The following is an 18,834-nucleotide window of genomic DNA, read 5'->3' as shown; positions in this document are numbered from 1 at the left end:
TCATGTTTCCTGACATTGCTTTCTATCCCACTCAAATGTCTATTTTACAATAGTAATAGTAGGCAAGGAAAACCAATATTCATAAGACAGTCAAACATCTTAACATTATTTCCCCTCTTCAGACTATGCCTCGATCCTTGTATCACAGAGCCCTGTTGTTTCAAGGTTTAGCATATATTACTATTGACCTCTGACCCATTTAACCAATGTAAACCTGCCTGTGTTCCCCTTAACTGCTTTATTCTTCCATTATCCTCCCCTTTCTTGTGTATTACCCTCCCCAACACCTGAACTATAATGTGTCTATCCCCTACTCTGTGCTCTAACACCCCCTCACACACACACACACACACACACACACACACACTGGTAACCAACAAATAATTTTTTTCCCTTTTAGTATGGATATCTTTTCATAAGCTTTTACAATAATGGTCTTATGCAATATTTGTCCTTTTGTGACCAGCTAATTTCAGTCAGCGCAGTGTCCTCAAGGTTCATCCATGTTATGCGGTGGCTTGCAGCTTCCTTGTTATTCATCAAGATAGCATAATATTCCATTGTGTGTATGTACCAAAGTTTGTTTATCCATTCTTCCATTGATGGGCACTTAAGATGTCTCCATCTTTTTGCTATTGTGAATAGAGCTGCTATGAACATTGGTGTGTACATATATCTACTCAAGTTATGGCTCATATTTCTTGTGGATATATATACCAAGTAGAGGAATTGCTGGATCATAATGTGTTTTTATTTCCAACTTTCTGAGGAGGTACCATACATTTTTCCAGAGTGGTTGGACTATTTTGCATTCCCACCAGCAGTGTGAGGGTCCCAGTCTCTCCACATCCTAGCCAGCACTTACCGTCTCTGCTTCACAAACTCCTTTTTGAAACAACTTAAAAGACAATTATGGACCTCATCAGCTGGAATACACAGAAATCAAATTGACTACATCTGTGGGAAGAGAGAGTGGAAGAGCTCTATATCATCAGCCAAAATGAAGTCAAGGGCAGATTGTGGAACAAACCATCAATTGTCAATATGCAAGTTCAAGCTAATGCTGAAGAAAATTAAAACAAGTCCACAAGAGCCAAACTGTGACCTTGAACATATTCCACCTCAATTTAGACATCATCTGAAGCACAGCTTTGAAGCATTTAGACACTAAAGACTGAAGACCAGAAGGGTTGTAAGGTGACATTAATAACACCATACTGGAAGACAGCAAAAGGTCACTAAGAAGACGAAAAAGAACAAACTGGGTGTCAGAAGAGACCCTGAAACTTGTTTTCTAGTGTAGATGTGCTAAAGGCAAAGGAAGAAAGGAGGTAAAAGAGCTGAACAGAAAATGTCAAAGAGCAGCTCAAGAAGACAGAGTGCCAAGACCTGGAGTTAGAAAACCAAAAGGGAAGAACACATAGCATTTCTCAAGCTGAAAGAACTGAAGGAAAAAATCATGTCTTGATTTGAAATAGTGAAGGATTCTATGGGCAAAATATTGAATGCTGCAGATAACATCAAACAAAGATGGAAGGAACACACAGTGCCACTGTAACAAAAAGAAATGGTTGCTGTTCATCCATTCCAATAGGCAGCATAGGATCAAGAGCCAGTAGTACTTAAGGAAGAAGTCCAAGGTGCACTGAAGGTATTGGCAAAGAACAAGGCTCTAGGAATTGATGAAATACAAATAGAAATCTTTCAACAAACTAATGACTGGAGGCACTCACTCATCTGTAGCAACACATTTGGAAGACAGCTACCTGGCCAACTGATTGGAAGATATGTGTGCCCATTCCAACATGATGCAGAACTCATCAGACAATATCATTATTATCACATGCAAGTAAAGTTTTGCTAAAGATAATTCAAAAACGACTGTAACAGTACATTGACAGGAAATGGCCAGAACTTCAAGCTGGTTCCAGCAGAGACGTGGAATGCAGGATATCACTGCAGATGTAAGATGGATCTTCGTTGAAAGCATAGAATACCAGAAAGATACTTACCTGCACTTTTTATTGACTTCATAAAGGATTTTGTGTGGATAATGACGAGCTATGGCTAACATTGCCAAGAATGGGTATTCCAGAACATGTAATTGTATTATTGAGCAACCTGTACATAGACCAAGAGGTAATTGTTCTAACAGAACAAGGGGACATTAAGTCAGAAAAGGTGTGTGCCAGGGTTGTATGCTTTCACCATACGTATTCGGTTTGTATGATGAGCAAATAATCCGGTAATCCAGATTGTATGTGGAAGACCATGACACTAGTATTAGAGGAAGACTCGTTAACAACTTGCAACATGCAGATAATACAGTCTTGCTTGCTGAAAGCAAAAAAGACTTAAAATACTCACTGATAATGATCAAAGACATCAGCCTTCAGTATGGATTGCACCCAACTGTAAAGAAAATAAAAATCCTCAGAGCTAGGCCAATAGATAACATCATGTTAGATGGAGGAAAGATTGAAGTCGGCAAAGACTTCATATTTCTTGGATCCACTGTTAACACTCTTGGAAGCAGCACTCAAGAAATCAAACAACACATTGCTTTAGGCAGAGCTGCTACACAAGACCTCTTCAGAGTGTTTAAGAGCAAAGATGTCAGTTTGAGGCCTAAGGTGCCCCTGACCCAAGCTATGATATTTTCAGTACCCTCATATGCATTTGAAAGTTGAACAAATGAATAAGGAAGCCCATAGAAAACTGGTGTTGAAGAAGAATATTAAAAGTACCATGGACTGCCAGAAAAGCAAGCTAATCTGTACAGCCAGAATTCTCCTTAAAAGCCTGGATGGTGAGACTCGTCTCTCATACTTTGATATATTATCAGGAGGGACCAGTATCTAGAGAAGGACATCATGCTTGGTAAAGTAAACACAGAGGCAACATAGTACCAGGTAGTGTTTCATTCTGTTGTGCAAAGGTTCGCTATGAGCCTGAACCCACTCAGTGGTACCCAAGAACAACAACAAAGATTTACAGCCTCAGAAACCGTATGAGTTAGATTTGACTCGATGGCAATGAGTGAATGAGTGCCATAATAGACTTTATAGTCATAAAATAAAGGATAGCAAATGTCATATGTATGTGTCTTTCTTTATAAATAATATTATATACCCTAAGTAGTGCATGTATCTTGAAGTATGTTTTTGAAATAGTAATGGATTTATACAGATCTCTGACTCACATGCTCACCTGTTCTCCTATACCTAGTGGCGTAGAACTGAAGTTATTTGTAATCTTGGAACAGAGATTGGTTTTGAAAGTCATCTGGAACATTTAGGGACCAGATTAATTAATCTAACCAGACTATGTTGTTGTTATGTGCCGTGGAGTCGGTTCCGACTCATAGTGACCCTGTACAGGGTTTCTGAGGCTATAAATCTTTATGGGAGCAGAACGCTGCCTCACCTTTCTCCCGCGGAACAACTGGTAGTTTCAAACTGCTAACCTTGAGGTTCGCAGCCCGACTTGTAACCACTACGTAACCAGACTATAGAAAAGCATAATTTTTAAAGAGGAAAACACACAGGTCCCTGTTTGTAAATAACATTGCCCCATTTTAATTAATGGTATCAGAGTAAGAACATGAGTTCGGTGATTTCCTGATTCCCAGTCCATTGCCCATTGTTTCTCCTGCGCTGTGCCATGTGATGTCAGTAATAGAGCCCATCATAAATGTTTTAGTTTGCTTACCTCTTTGGGGTTTGCAAATTATCTAAAGATCTTTTTAAAACTCATAAATGTACAAGGCGACATTCGGGCCAGGTCTCAACTTGGGAAATTTCATTTTGCCTCAAGTTCTCCTTTGCTATTTCTCCACTTGCTGCTCTCTGTGTGCATTTGTCTAAAGGCTATTGTGCATGATATTTTCTTTAAAATACTCTAGGAAAATAACATATAAAAATCTAGAGGAATACTGAGACAAGACTAGAAAATGTTGAGAGTGGTTGGAGGTCTGTGGCTCATATTACCGTTATTCTTCCATCCTTGAAAGCATCCATCATCACTGCTATCATTTTGCAGATTTAAAAAGTTATATTGTGCCACCTAAGAGGTATTTTAAGTTGATGTATGTATCCTTTTGATAGTATTTATTTATATCTCTGGGTTAAGGAAATAAAGAACAGTAGTTGTTAGGTGCCATGAAGTAGGAACTGACTCAAAACAACCCTGTGCACAACAGAGCAAAGCAATGCCTGGTCCTGCGCCATCCTCACAGTTGTTGCCCTTGAGCCCATCATTGCTGCCACCATGTCATTCCATTTCACTGGGGATGTTCCTGTTTGTCGCTGACCCTCCACTTTGCCAAGCATATAGTTCTTCTCCAGAGGCTGGTCCCTCCTGATAATATGTCCCAAATAGGAGAGATGAAATCTCACCATCCTGGTTTCTAAGAAGCATTCTGGCTGTACTTCTTCTAACACGGATTTGTTTATTCTTCTGGCAGACCATTGTACTTTCCGTATTCTTCTCCAACACCACAACTCAACTGCATAAACAGTAGTTAATATTTGTAATATCCTTAAATCCCCTCATTACTGTTCAAAAACCGTTTTCTTAAACTAGATTTCTCTTAGTTCTTAAACAGGTGTCATTTTCCTTCTAGCCAAGCTACTATCCTTGCAGTAGTATCCAGAAAGGTTTGACTTTTAATTTGATTACAAAAGGTCAGACATGTGAAGAAGTGTGTGGGTAGCACACATGGCCACTCAACTACCAGTTACAAGGTTGCCAGTGTGAATCCACCCAGATGGCTCCTCAAAAGAAGACCTAGCAGTCTGCTTCCAAAAAAGCTCACAGCCATGAAAACCCAAGAGATATATGAATCTGAACTCAGTTCAGCTGGTGGTTATGAATGTAAAGCTTTTCTTTGCCAAGAAAAATGGGGTATTTTTTCCCCCAACTGTTATATTGTTGTTGTTGTTAAGTACTATGGAGTTGGTTCCGACTCATATCAACCCTGTACAGGGCTTCCGAGGCTGTAAATCTTTACAGGAGCAGAAAGCCTCATCTTTCTCTTGTGGAATGGCTGGTAGTTAAGAATTGCCGACCTAGAGGTTAGCAGACTGATCCATAACCACTACGCTAACAGAGCTCCTTTCCAACTGTAGAAAGAGCAAAACCCAACTATTTGTTATTAGCCTAGACATTTTGGAAGATGAGACAACTTAGTGACTTCAGAAAGTCTTCATTTGAATTTTCTCCCTGCCATCTACCATCTGTCTAATCTTAGACAAACTATCATCCAAAGATTCTCTTTCTCCATCTACTAAATAGAAATATTAGTACATAATTTGTAAGGTTGCTATGATGATTCTGTTAATTACCACTCAGTGTTGGTCAGTCAATAAATACTAGTTCCTTTCTCACCATGGCAGAAGAAACTATTAGAGATTGTTTTTGTTTTCCTTTACTAATCACTTTCTCCTATAATGTATTTAAAAAATATTTTCCTTTCCTAGCTTGATATTTCTCCATTTGTTTTCACTTAGGGTATGTATGCTTGGTAACCGCACTCTTTCATCAAGACATATTGACGTTTGCTCTAAGACCAAGGAGATGAACAACATGACAGTCCCATCAAAGTTATGGGGCTTCTTCTGTAACTCAAGCCAGTTTTTCAATGCCACCTGCGATGAATACTTTGTTCACAATAATGTCACTTCAATCCAGGGCATTCCTGGGTTGGCTAGTGGTATCATTACAGGTAAGTTAGGGGGTGATTTGTGAGTTTTTAGTTGTTGTTTGAGGAAAACAGATTTTACCTTCTTAGACTTCTATTATCCATGAAAACTCCTTTCATGGTGCCACTTCCATACTTTAGGTCTTACTTCAGCATAATTTTGTTTTCATATCAGTGAATTTATACTTTTAGTAGACTCTCTTCATAGTGCTGTGATGGTGGGGGTTGTGTGCCTTCAAGTCGGTTCCTACTCATAATGACCCTGTATAGGGTTTCTGACTCTGTAAATCTTTATGGGAGCAGAAAGCCTCATCTTTCTACCACAAAGTGACTGGTAGATTTGAAATACTGTTTTTTTTGTTCAGTTTATAATCCACTACACTACCATGGCTCCTTTTACCTTTTTTAGAGGGCCAACCTGAGCAAATTGCTTTTTAACCTAGGATGAGATGATAACATTATTTCGTGTATTTTTCTAAAACTGCAGTGTTCTCTCTGCAGTGATAGATTGTTGTTAAGTGCTGTTGAGTTACTTCCGACTCACAGCAACCTTGTATACTGTTTCGAAGGAATGGCTTGGTAGGTTTGAACAGCCAGCCTTGAGGCTCAAACCTACGTTGTGGTCCAGTGCTTATCCTACAGCACCACACCAGGACTCCTGCCACACCAGTGACAGATAGAATGGGACTGTTTTAATGATAGCACATCCACACAGATGTTTTCCTACTGGGGTAAATTTCTGAAACTCTTTCCTTAAATGTTTGGTCTGCAAATGTCTTTGCACATAAGCAAGTTCACACTAAAGTTTTAGAAACATCTTTGCTGAATATATTTTTTTTTTATTACCGGCTTTCCCGAGCATTCTGATTTAGTTATACTTTTATTACTAATTATCAGTCTGACTTGGCTGCATATGTATTTACCAAATCATTTTGACAAATTACATTTAAAGCCAGATGAAAAAGAGCATTAGGTTTTTATTTGTGCTTTATTGTGTGTTATGTTTGTATGCATATGTACTCATATAGAAGAAAACGTTTTAAAAATTGTATTAAAGAGGGCTCCAACTTAGAATTTTGTTTTTGGTAGAAAATGATTTACTTTTCTTCTTTCTACTCACCCTCCCCCCTCTTTTTTTTTTCCACTACAGAGAATCTTTGGAGTAATTATCTACCAAAGGGAGAGATTATTGAAAAACCCTCAGCCAAATCTTCCGATGTCCTAGGCAGCTTAAGTCACGAATACGTGCTTGTTGATATCACCACCTCCTTCACTCTGCTAGTGGGGATCTTCTTTCCCTCTGTCACAGGTGAGCAGATGAACTATTGCATATCTTAGGAGCTGACGGTGACTTTTCTCTGGAGACAGATTATATTATATTCTTAGGGTTCCTAGATTTACTTTTAGTCTGTGGTATCAGTATATATGTCCAAGTGTCCATGAACTCAAGGAGTTTACTATGTTTCCCCCCTTCTCTCTAAAGGTATCATGGCCGGGTCAAACCGATCTGGAGATCTAAAAGATGCTCAGAAGTCTATTCCTATTGGCACTATTCTCGCCATCCTGACCACCTCATTTGTCTGTATCCTTTTTACAAATGCAGTCTGAATTTTAGTTGTAGAAACATCCAATAGAAGTAGGGTAATCAGTATTTTTATCCTAGTGATTAGGATAGCTTTCTGTCAACTCACCTCTCTCCAAATAATCAACCCACCGCATCCCAAAATAGAAAATTCAAAAACTAATTTATTAGATTAATAAATTTAGCAATTCATTTTACTCGTGGAAGAAATAGCCTGAATTTCTACTTTCTAGTCCTGGTGTGGTGTAAATGTAGGCTAAGCACTGGACTGCTAACAAGGCCAGTACAAACCCACCAGCCACTCCTCAAAAACCCTGTACGGGGTCATTATGGATGGGAACCAACTCGATAGCATCTAACAACAACAACAGTGTCATCTTAGAAGATTAATGTCAGTTTCCTTGACACTTGATATGGTAGATTTAAGCAATGTTGTCCTTTTTGGTGCGTGTATTGAAGGAGTTGTTCTTAGAGACAAGTGAGTAGTTGATTTCTTTGTAATAATCATGTGTTTGTCTTCCATGATGTCAGCTAGTTAAAAACTAAAAAACCCAACCTGAGACACCTATCATAATTGTTTTTTTCTAAAGATTGATCGATAAATAGATATTGGTAGATAAATATGTATTTTAAAAGTTGATAAATAAATAGACCAATGTATATTTTTTAATTTAGTGGACAATAAGGGCTAGTATGCTGTTATAAATATGTGAGATGCAAGGAATGTAGGTCTTTAATAAAGCAGTGAATTTATCTGAATATTCAGAACTTTTCTCTACTTTAAGAGCTATTGAAAAACTATGGATATGCCATTTTGAAAGTCTCCATGGTACATAACAACAACAAATCCTTATGGCACTATAGGATAAGAACTGGATTGCCAACTGCAAGGTCAGCTGTTCAAACCCACCAGTTGCTCCTTAGAAATCCTCTACAGAGTGTGTATGAGTTGGAATTGACTCAAGGAGTACTCTTAACAGGAAGACAAATTAAAGCAAAACCAACCAACCTTCAAGCATCTGTGATATCGCCTCTATGTGATATAATTATCTATCTAATTCTGTTTGGGTATCTTAAGTCTGCAACTCACTTTCTTCATTTCCTTCATGAAGGCTGCTGGATAACTAGATGGTTGTCTTCTTTCTTACCTGTGAATATAAATGTGTTTTTGCAAGAGATTTCTTTCTCTAAAGCACTTCCCTAAAACCTGCTACTTCTCCCATTTTTCCCTGTCTTGGTTGATAGCCTCACCAATCACCCCATTTCTTATAATGAATAAATCTCTCTCATCCAGTCATTACTAAGTAATGTAAATTCCACTTTTACTTTAATAGAGTTAATTGTATACCCTCTTCCTTGTCCTGGTCAATAAGTACAGGCACTCAGGATCTTTTGCCTAGATTATTGCTAGTTACCCTTTCTAATCTTTCTTCATGCTGCCACAGAAGGATTTTTCTGAGACACAAAATTTGATTATATATACTCAAGCATAAAGAGAAATGAAGTCCTGTTATCGGCTACATCATGGAGGAACCTTGAAAACATTGTGCTGAGTTAAATAAATCCAAAAAAATTTTTAAAGGGCAAACTGTGAGATCCCACGTGTATGAAATAGACAAGTGTATGTTGTTGTTAGGTGCCATCAAGTCACCTATTATGGCTCATAGCAACTTTATGCACAACAGAATAAAACACTGCCTAGTCCTGGGCCATCACCATGCCAATCCATCTCATTGGGGGTCTTCCTCTTTTTCACTTACTGGTCCATCATAATGTCTGAAGTATGAAAGATAAAGTCTCGTTATCCTGGCTTTTAAGGAGCATCCTGGCTGTACTTCTTCCAACACAGGTTTGTTTGTTCTTCTGGAAGTCCATGGTACTTTACTATTCTCCAGCACCATAATTGAGATGCATCACATCTTCTACGGTCTTCTTGATTCATTGCCCAACTTTCACATGTGTATGGGGTTATTAAAAATACCATGGTTTGGGTCAGGTGCACCTTAGTTCTCAAACTGACATCTTCTTGAACACTTTGAAGAGGTCTTGTACAGCAGATTTGCCTAATGCACTACGCTGTTTGATTTTTTGACTGCTGCTTCCATGAGTGTTGATAGTGATCCAAGCAAAATGAAGTCTTTAACAAATTCAGTCTTTATTTATTTATTATTGGCCCAGTTGTGAGGCATTTTATTTTCTTTACATTTACATATAGAAGTTTATGGTCTTTGATCTTCATCAATAAGTATTTTAAGTCCTTTTCTGCATATCACAGGTTGTTAATGAATCTTCCTTTACTCCTGATGCCACATTCTTTGTCATATAATTAAGCTTCTTGGATTATTTTCTCAGCATACAGACTGATGGTGCTGTGGGTTAGTGCACTAGACTTCAAGGTCGATTTGAACTGTAAGGTTGTCAGTTCAAGCTCACCAGCCACTCCTCAGAAACCCTATACAGGGTCGCTGTGAGTTGGAACCAAGTTGATGGCACTTAACGACAACAATACAGACTCAATAAGTATGGTAAAAGATTACAAACCTAGCGCATATCTTTCCTGATTTTAAACTATTCACTGTCTCCTTGTTCTGTTAAATTACTGCCTTTTGGTCCACACAGGGTTCCTCATGAGCACAATTAAGTAATCTGGAAAACCCATTCTTTGTAGTGTTATTCATAGTTTGTCATAATCCATAGTTTGAATAGTCAATAAAGCACAGTTAAACACATTCCTGGAATATCTGCTTTCAGACAAGATCCCTCTTACATCAGCATTGATAATCCCTCATATCACATCCTCATCTAAATCCAGCGTGAACCTCCTACAGTTCCCTGTCAATGTACTGTTGCAGCCATTTTTTAATGATCTTCAGAAAAACTTTACTTCTGTGTGACATTAATGATTTTGGCTGATGATTTCTGCATTCTGTTGGGTCACCATTCTTTGGATTGGGCACATATATGGATATCTTCCCAGTCATTTGGCCAGGTAGCTGTCTTCCAAATTTCTTGGCATACATGAGCAAGTGCATCTAGTGCTGCTTTAGTTTATTGAAAGATGTCAATTTGTATTGCATCAGTTCCCAGAGCTTTGGTCTTTGCCAGTGCCTTCAGTGCACCTTGGACTTCTTTCTTCAGCACCATTGTCTCTTGGTCATGTGCTACCTCTTGAAATGGTTGAACATCAACAATATATTTTTGTTATGTGACTCTGTGTATTCCTTCCATCTTCGTTTGATGCTATCTGCAACATTCAATTATTTTGCCCATAGAATCCTTCACTATTTCAAGTCAAGACATGATTTCTTTTCTTCAGTTCTGTCAGCTTGAGAAATGCTGTGTGTTCTTCCGTTTTGGTTTTCTAACTCCAGGTCTTTGCACTTTGTCTACTTGAGCTGCTCTTTGACATTTTCTGCTCAGCTCTTTTACCTCCTCATTTCTTCCTTTGGCTTTAGCACATCTACACTGGAAAGCAAGTTTCAGGGTCTCTTCGAACATCCAGTTGGTTCTTTTTGTTCTTTCTTCTTAGTGACCTTTTGCTGTCTTTCTATATGGTGTTATTGATGTCCCTTACAACTCTTCTGGTCTTTGATATTTAGTGTCTAAATGAATCAAATTTGTTCTTCAGATCACTAAATTAAGGTGGGATGTGTTCAAAGTCATATTTTGACTCTCATGGACTTGTTTTAATTTTCTTCAGCTTCAGCATGAACTTGCATATGAGCAATTGATGATCTGTTCCCCAGTCTGCCCTTGACCTCATTTTGGCTGATGAGATGGAGCTTTTCCATCATCTCGTTCCACAGATGTAGTCAGTTTGATTTCTGTGTATTTTATCTGGTGAGGTCCATGTGTATAGTCATCTTTTATGTTTTTTTAAAAAAGGTATATGCAATGAAGAAGTCGTTGGTTTTACAAAATTGTATCATATGATATGTGTATGTTTCCCCCACCCTCCAAAAATGTTCTAATACAAGCCAAACTTATTTGCTTCCCAACCTGCCAATCTCCTCAGTCCATCATTAGACTTAGTCTCCTTGTGTTGTTGTAGTTACGTGCTGTTGAGTTGGTTCCAACTTATACAATACTGTATAGGGTTTCCAAGGAGCAGCTGGTAGGTTTGAACTGCCAACCTTGTGCCAATCCAGTGCTGATCCTACAGTACCACACCAGGAGTCTACCTTCTACCTGTTTCCAATCTTATCTCCTGAGAGGACTCTCCTGAACCTCCTATGCTTCAGCTGTAGCATAGAATTAAATGTGCCTTGTTTCACATCTCTATCCACACATTTGACTATACTCTTTCCTTGGGTTACAATAGCTTACTTCCACCTGGCCAATTTGTATTCTTTCTGCATGACTGATAGAAAGACTATTCTGAGTGTCTACTTTTTATCCCAAGTAGCTTCTTTCCTGTTGTTGTTGTTGTTAAGTGCTGTTGAATAGATACTGACCCATGGTGACCCTGTATAGGATTTCCAAGGATCACCTGGTGAGCTTGAACCACTGACCCTGCGGTTTAGACTGAACTTGCGGTCTAGTGCTTTATCCTACAGCGCCACACCAGTACTCAGACCTTAGCAAACAGAGATAACCACTCTTCCTTTTGTTTCACCATTATATTCTTAACATGCAGTTTAATTGCACTTACATATGTCATGGGATCCTGGTGTGGCACTGAAGGATAAGCACTGGACTGCTAACTGCAAGGTTGGCAATTCAAACCCACCAGCTGCTCATAGGAAACGCTCTGTACAAGATCGCTGTGAGTCAGAACTGACTCGATGGCACTTAATGACAACAACATACTGTATTACAGCTGCTTGTTTTATTGTCAGTCGCCCCTTCCAGATTGAGCTATTTGAGAACAGGAACCCTAATAAATTTTATATAAATATGGAGCACAGTATATTGATACGTTACTATTATAATTGAAAGTGTGGAGGCTTACGGAGCTTTGGTAGAGGGTACCATAATATAAAAATGATTATTGAGAGTGTAAAATGTACTACTACTTTGGAATTCTATTAACATTATTTCCTAAAGTTGAGCATACATTTCACTTCAGGGTAAAGCTAAGTGAAATGTATGTGTGTCAAGAATCATGTACAAAAATGCTCATAGAAATACTATTCTTCTTGTATGTGTTTGTGTGTGTGTGTGTGTATGGTTGATTTTTAAATGTGTATTAGAAAATATGCACAACAAAGTATACACATTTCAACAAAGCAGCAGTACTCTTCTTATAGCTAAAACCTGGAAATAATTCAAATGTCCATCAGTAGAAAACTGTAAATTTGTGTGTGTATGTCTGTATGTACATATACAGTCATGTAGTAGAAAACCATACATTCATGAAAATTAATGAATCACAGCCATGCACACACACACACACACACACTGATTTATTTCACAAACATGCTAAGTGAAAGAAACCAGACACAAATTATATAGAGTGTTTTATTTACATAAGGTTTTAAGACAGGTAAAAGTATATGATACTAGACTGTGGAAATGTGGTGGTGGTGGTAGTGTGCCGTGGAGTCAGTTCCAACTTGTAGCGACCCTGTAAAGGGTTTCCAAGGCTGTAAATATTTTTTTTTAATATTTTATTGTGAATTATGTGATAGTTTACATGGAAGAACATTAGTTTTACATTCATCCTATCGTGTATCATTTCATTGCCATGGTTATAGTCCCCTCCATGCATCATCACCCAACCAAAGGGTATACACTACAAGCCTGCCCCTCGGTCGTCAGCACACAGCCCCTCTCCCTCTCTGAATCTAAAGTCTCCAGCTGCTCCATCACTCCACATCATCGTCTCTGCCTCCATCTCAGGCATCACTGCTTCTCTGGGTAGGGCCCCACTCTCCATTCTTCTCCCTTGATGGTCCCAGGGATCTCCACTCCTAGACTTCAAAGTTAATCACTCCCCTCCTTGCTACAGAATGTCTACCTTTACATTTCCAACCCTCACAATCAGTCCTGATACAATTATTCACTATTGTATCACAAGAGACCTATCCGCATTTCATTTCATCAGAGGCTGTAAATCTTTACAGAAGCAGAAAACCTAATCTTACTCCAGCAGAGCAGCTGGTAGTTTCAAATTGCTGACCTTGGGGCTAGGAGCCCAACTCATAACTACTATGCTACCAGAACTTAGACTAGTAGGGGAAAACTGAGGCATAGTGGACATAAGAGAGAACTCAAAATGGATACTCAAAATGTTCTCTTTCTTGGCCTGATGGGTAAGTTACATTGTTACTTGTTTTGTGAACATTTCTTAAGCTGTATGTTTATTTTTTAGATATTACTTTATGTGCATATTACTTAATGAAACATTATTATTACAGCCAAAGTGATTAAATAAACAATGAGATGCCAGTTTTCACCCATAAAATTAGCAATGATTGAAAAAAAAATTTTTTTTGTAATACTCAAGGCTGATATGGGGGTGTGCCATAAGACTTCAACCTTGGAATACATACAGCAGTAGCAATAATCAGTATTAACTTTCTGGGAAACTGTTTCTTAGTGATTTTGAGATGTTTTACTATAGTTATTCCTGTTTCACAATTACTTCCTCTTTAGAAATCTCTCATAAAGGAAAATATATGGAGTGTGAACATATATGCTTGCATGACAGTGTTAAATCCAGTGTTTTTTATAATATAAAACTGAGATTAGAATAATGGATGATATAAATCATGATGTAATATTACTCAAACCACTAAAATTGATTTAAAAAAAATAACGGGTAAATGTTTTCAAGCTATAGGTTCAGCATTACCCCAACTGTTTAAAAATATGTAGTAAACTAAAGGGAACTGTGGGACTCCAGGTGTGGTGCTGTAGGATAAGTACTGGATTGTGAACCTCAAGATCAGCTGTTGAAATCCACCAGCTGCTCCTTGAAAGCTCTGTAAAGAGTCACAATGGCACTTAACCACAAAGGGAAATATGCCAAATGTTAGTAACTGTGTTAACATTATGGATTTCCTCCACCCTTTGCTCTTTTTATATTTTTCTGAACTTTCCCAGTTTCTTCACAATGAGAAAGTATCTTGATAGTCTGAGGATAAAAGCTCTAATTTAGTGTTACCTTATCTTTTGAAAAAAACCTGGCCAAATAGATTAATAATTTCTTAACATAAATATAGTTAACAAATTTTTGATAAAATCTATTTACCGTTACATTTTGTAATATTTGTGTCTATCCTAAATTTGATTCTGTAAATATTGTAAATGGCTGAAATTAGGTGAAAATAGCGCTAGTCTATAAGTCCAAAGTTATTTCTTGATTAAATTGCCCCATTCTCACTTTTCTCTTAGGTTTGGGGATGCTGTGAAAGGTAATTTGGTGGTGGGCACCTTATCTTGGCCCTCCCCGTGGGTGATAGTTATTGGCTCCTTCTTTTCAACGTGTGGGGCTGGACTTCAGAGTCTCACGGGGGCACCAAGGCTGCTACAGGCGATTGCCAAGGATAACATCATACCATTTCTTAGGGTAAGTGACTCTTTCCTATACCCTGTCTCTTTCCCCTAAGCTTTATGTGAAATGGATGGGTTAGGAAGTGATAGGTGACATAATATGGGAAGATGGGCCTTTACTACGAGGTTCTGTACATCTCTAGTATGAGTTTATGTAAAAGTGGCAGAAAGGTGTTTAAAAGACATCACACATATCTTCTCAGTTAAATATCTGACACTGTGGAATGAGAAATTGGGGAAAGTTGACTCAGATACTTCCCACGTGTCCATGTTTAATATTTCTCCTCTGTGTACAGGTTTTTGGTCACAGCAAAGCCAATGGAGAACCTACCTGGGCTTTGCTTCTAACTGCTGCCATTGCAGAGCTGGGAATCCTCATTGCCTCCCTGGATCTGGTGGCCCCAATACTTTCCATGTAAGAGCCAATGGTTTTTTTCTGTTATTCTTGCTTAAATGATATTTAATACCTATGTGTGGTTTTCAATCAGGCATATGACAGTAGTGATAACAAAAGTGGGTCAGATATAGAGGTTATTTCCCTTAATTAATAAATGTCCTGAGAAGTTTCATCTTTAAGTCTACCTTTAATAAAATACTATGCTTTCTTCCTGCCCACATAACTTAATAAAGTTTTTCCTTCATTTCTGATTTATTCTCTCTTGGATGTAGCTTTCACTTGGATGTATGATTTATGATTTTAGCTTTTATTCATTCAGTTGTGATTTACTGATGACTTAGTACTTACCTGACACTGTGTAGTAAGCTGGGAATGCAGAGACGAGTACAAGACATTCAGTAAGAAATTGATTGTAGATAAGGAAACCAGTGATCCCAATGTAGTGTGGTGAGTTCTGTGATGCAGGTGAACACTGGATACTATACAAAAACAAAAGTTAGACAACTAAAGAGATTTGCAATCAAGAAAGGTTTTATGGAGGAAGTAACACATGTATCTTCAAGGATGATGGCTTATTTGCTGAGCAAAAATAGTATGAAGGATATTCCAGATAAAGAATACATATTGAGGAGTTGAGTTGTTGGACTTGGCTAAAGTAGAAGGTACATGTTGAAAGTAACAGATTAAAGAAATAGGTAAAGCCAGATCACAAAGGACCTGAAACTTTTACCCAGAAATAGTGGATAGTCTCTATGGTAGAGAGCAAAACAATCATATTTATGTTTTCGAATGATCAAATTAAAAGATCAACATAAAAGATGGATTAGAGAGAGACTAACATTGAACTGGGGATGCCAACTGGAAGTGTATTTGACTACTGATCCAGGAAAGAAGAAATGAGAGCTTGAACTTGGGTAGGATAGTAATAGAGAGAGAAAGGAAAAGGATTTACAGATTTTAAGTAACTAGAATCTATAGGAGTTGGTAAGTGCATTTTGCAGAAGGGCAAGTAAAAAAGAGAAAGCTAGGATTATTACCCCAGAAACAACTGAGTAAACACTTGGTAGTATCATTCACTAAGAGATCATGGGAAGATGCACACGTTTGTGGGGATAGTTTTAAGTTTCTCTGCTTCCTAGATTTAGCCAGGAGTGGTGATGGTAGTTGGTTGCTGTTGAGCCATTTTCAACTCATGGCAACCCAATGTGTGCACAGTAGAGTGCTCTGTAGTGTTTTCAAGACTGTGGATATATTCAGGAAGTTACTTCGTTACAATTCAGAATCAGAAATGTTCAGGACAGTTCTTCCCATCAGCTGTGCCCACAGGCAGACCTCTCTCTGCCTGGGCCAATGTTACAAAGCTCTTTTAGGGCTGCTGATACATGCCCACAGGACACACCACTCCACCATAAACCTCAGTCTGAAGGTGCTTAGCTCTGGCTTTGTGGGTCAGCAAACCTAAGTCCCTGTTAATTGCCTAGAGGCACCCTACTCTGAAAGTAAGTCTGCCCAGAGTCACTCAGTTTTACTAGCTCGGTGGGCTAAGAAGCCCACCACTCTGTGTCTTGGTTCTGCTGCTGCTGCTGCTCCTCTGCCACCACACCTTTCTGTCCTCGGGCCAAGAAATGTGTAGGGATCTCAGGGTCCAAAGGATGACTCTGCACCTGGCTTTGCTTTGATGGTAGTGAAGCCCTTCCCAACCACCCCTGTCCACTTCCAAGTCTGAGATGTCTCATTTTATAGCCATCCTGGAGTTTCAAGTTTTTGCAGTTTCAAGTAACTCTTTTAACTTGCACAGCTGAGTCATGACATCCTATCAGTATCTTCTACCTACTCTTATCCTGACCCATCAAGAAAAGAATCCTTGGGTGGGAGTTACAAAGACTAAGGAAATTCACTGCACTGCAGTATCTAATTATTTAAAATAGCCCTAGAAGAATCATTTTACAGTAATCCCTCTGATTCTTTATTCTTCCAGGTTTTTTCTCATGTGTTACCTCTTCGTGAACCTAGCATGTGCCTTGCAAACATTACTTCGAACACCCAACTGGAGACCCCGGTTCCGTTACTACCACTGGTGAGTCTACTTGTTGTTGTTTTTGCCTCCTTTCCATTTGGAGAGAACCCATCATTGCACTAGAAAACTAGGAGGGCTGGGTTCTCGATACAGTTGTGATTTTGACCAGTCATCTATATACTGCTGGTTTCCACTTTCAATACTCACCTGAAACTCCACCTTCACATCACTTTTTCCTTTCCTGCTTTTAACAACAACCCACTTAGAATACAGATTAAAGCTCTAACATTACTTCGTTTTTATCGTTTTTCTGCTGTTCAGTGCCATCAAGTTAGTTCTGACTTATCACGACCTGACATAGAGTTTCCAAGGAACAACTGGGGAGTTTGAACTGCGACATTGTGGTTCATACTGACTTTGTGGTCCAGTGCGTACCCTACAGCACCACACCAAGACTCCATCTTTATCCTTCTTGTTGTTGTAAAGTGCTATCAAGTCGATTCTGACTCATAGCAACCCTGTATAGGGTTTCCAATGAGCGGCTGGTAGATTTGAACCGCTAACCTTCTGGTTTGCAGTACAGTGTTGACCCTACAGCCTCACACTACAAGTCCATTTTTATTGTAGTATAACATAAATGGAGTCCTGGTGTGACGCTGGATAAGCACTGGATTACTATACAAGGTTGTCAGTTCAAACCCACTAGCTACTCCTTGGACGCTCTATACAGGGTTGCTATGGGTTGGAACTGATTGACTGGCACTTAACAACAATAGCACAAATATCTCCAGTCCATCACCTTCATCAGGTTAAAGCAGCCCACCCTTTCCATATGTGTTTTCCCCTTTCCCTCTTAGCTAAGCATTGGACTTCACCACTTTTTCTTTTTTCTCTAATAGTCTCATCAGTGTTCATTCTCAAACTCTTTTTCTTATAGCAGATTAATTTAATAAAGAGTATTTAGCTACTATCCCATCTCTCTTCTTTCATCATTAAAAGTTCTTTGTTGTTTGTTGTATGTGCCATTGAGTCTGTTTTGACTCATATCAACTTTAGTATAGCTTATATATATACCTGGGTCCTGGTGTGATGGCTGTGGGTTAATGAGCTAGACTGCAAAGCCAGTTTGAACCACTAGGTCAGTGGTTCAAGCTCACCAGCCACTCCTCAAAAACCCTATACAGGGTGGCTGTGGGTCAGAACCGACTCGACAGCACTTAACAACAACATATACGTACCTGTGGACTCTTGCTTGGTGTGGCGCTGTAGGATCAGCACTGGACTATGGGCCACAAGGTCAGCAGTTCACACCCACCAGCTGCTCCTTGGATGCCATAAACAGGGTCGCTATGGATTGGAACTGACTCAGTGACTCACATCAAAATATATACCTATTGCTATGTCCCTCTTTGCTATATTCCTTCTTAACCCCTTTCCACTTTCACTTACTAATTAGTAGTGGACAGTTACTAAAAATTTGAATCAGCTGATTGACATCTCTTGTCCTCTACCTAGCTACCTAGCTTTAACTTTCATTATGAACATTTTTTGTGTTGCTAGTTTTCTTCTGCTTTCTTTTCCAGTTTACTCTGTTTTTTTTTTGCGTTTCAGCAGAAAATTATTCTTTTTTTTTTTTTTTT

General features: G+C 38.7%; 1 protein-coding gene across 4 annotated transcripts in view; it reads left to right on the top strand.

Moving 5' to 3' along the window:
• SLC12A6 (solute carrier family 12 (potassium/chloride transporter), member 6) overlaps positions 1 to 18,834 on the top strand; it is a 163,955-nt gene that overhangs the window by 122,147 nt on the left and 22,974 nt on the right. For all 4 annotated transcript variants that reach the window (XM_006831815.1, XM_006831816.1, XM_006831817.1 and 1 more), the window contains 7 exons: positions 5,511 to 5,725; positions 6,852 to 7,010; positions 7,185 to 7,283; positions 7,704 to 7,761; positions 14,622 to 14,796; positions 15,077 to 15,195; positions 17,156 to 17,254. In XM_006831815.1, coding sequence (XP_006831878.1) covers positions 5,511 to 5,725; positions 6,852 to 7,010; positions 7,185 to 7,283; positions 7,704 to 7,761; positions 14,622 to 14,796; positions 15,077 to 15,195; positions 17,156 to 17,254 — 924 coding nt within the window. The remainder of the gene's footprint in view (positions 1 to 5,510; positions 5,726 to 6,851; positions 7,011 to 7,184; positions 7,284 to 7,703; positions 7,762 to 14,621; positions 14,797 to 15,076; positions 15,196 to 17,155; positions 17,255 to 18,834) is intronic.

This window comes from Chrysochloris asiatica, unplaced genomic scaffold (genome assembly GCF_000296735.1).
Source record: "Chrysochloris asiatica unplaced genomic scaffold, ChrAsi1.0 scaffold00004, whole genome shotgun sequence".
NCBI lineage: Eukaryota > Metazoa > Chordata > Mammalia > Afrosoricida > Chrysochloridae > Chrysochloris > Chrysochloris asiatica.
Note: the sequence above shows the minus strand (reverse complement) of the source record. Positions and strands in the feature narration are given on the sequence as shown.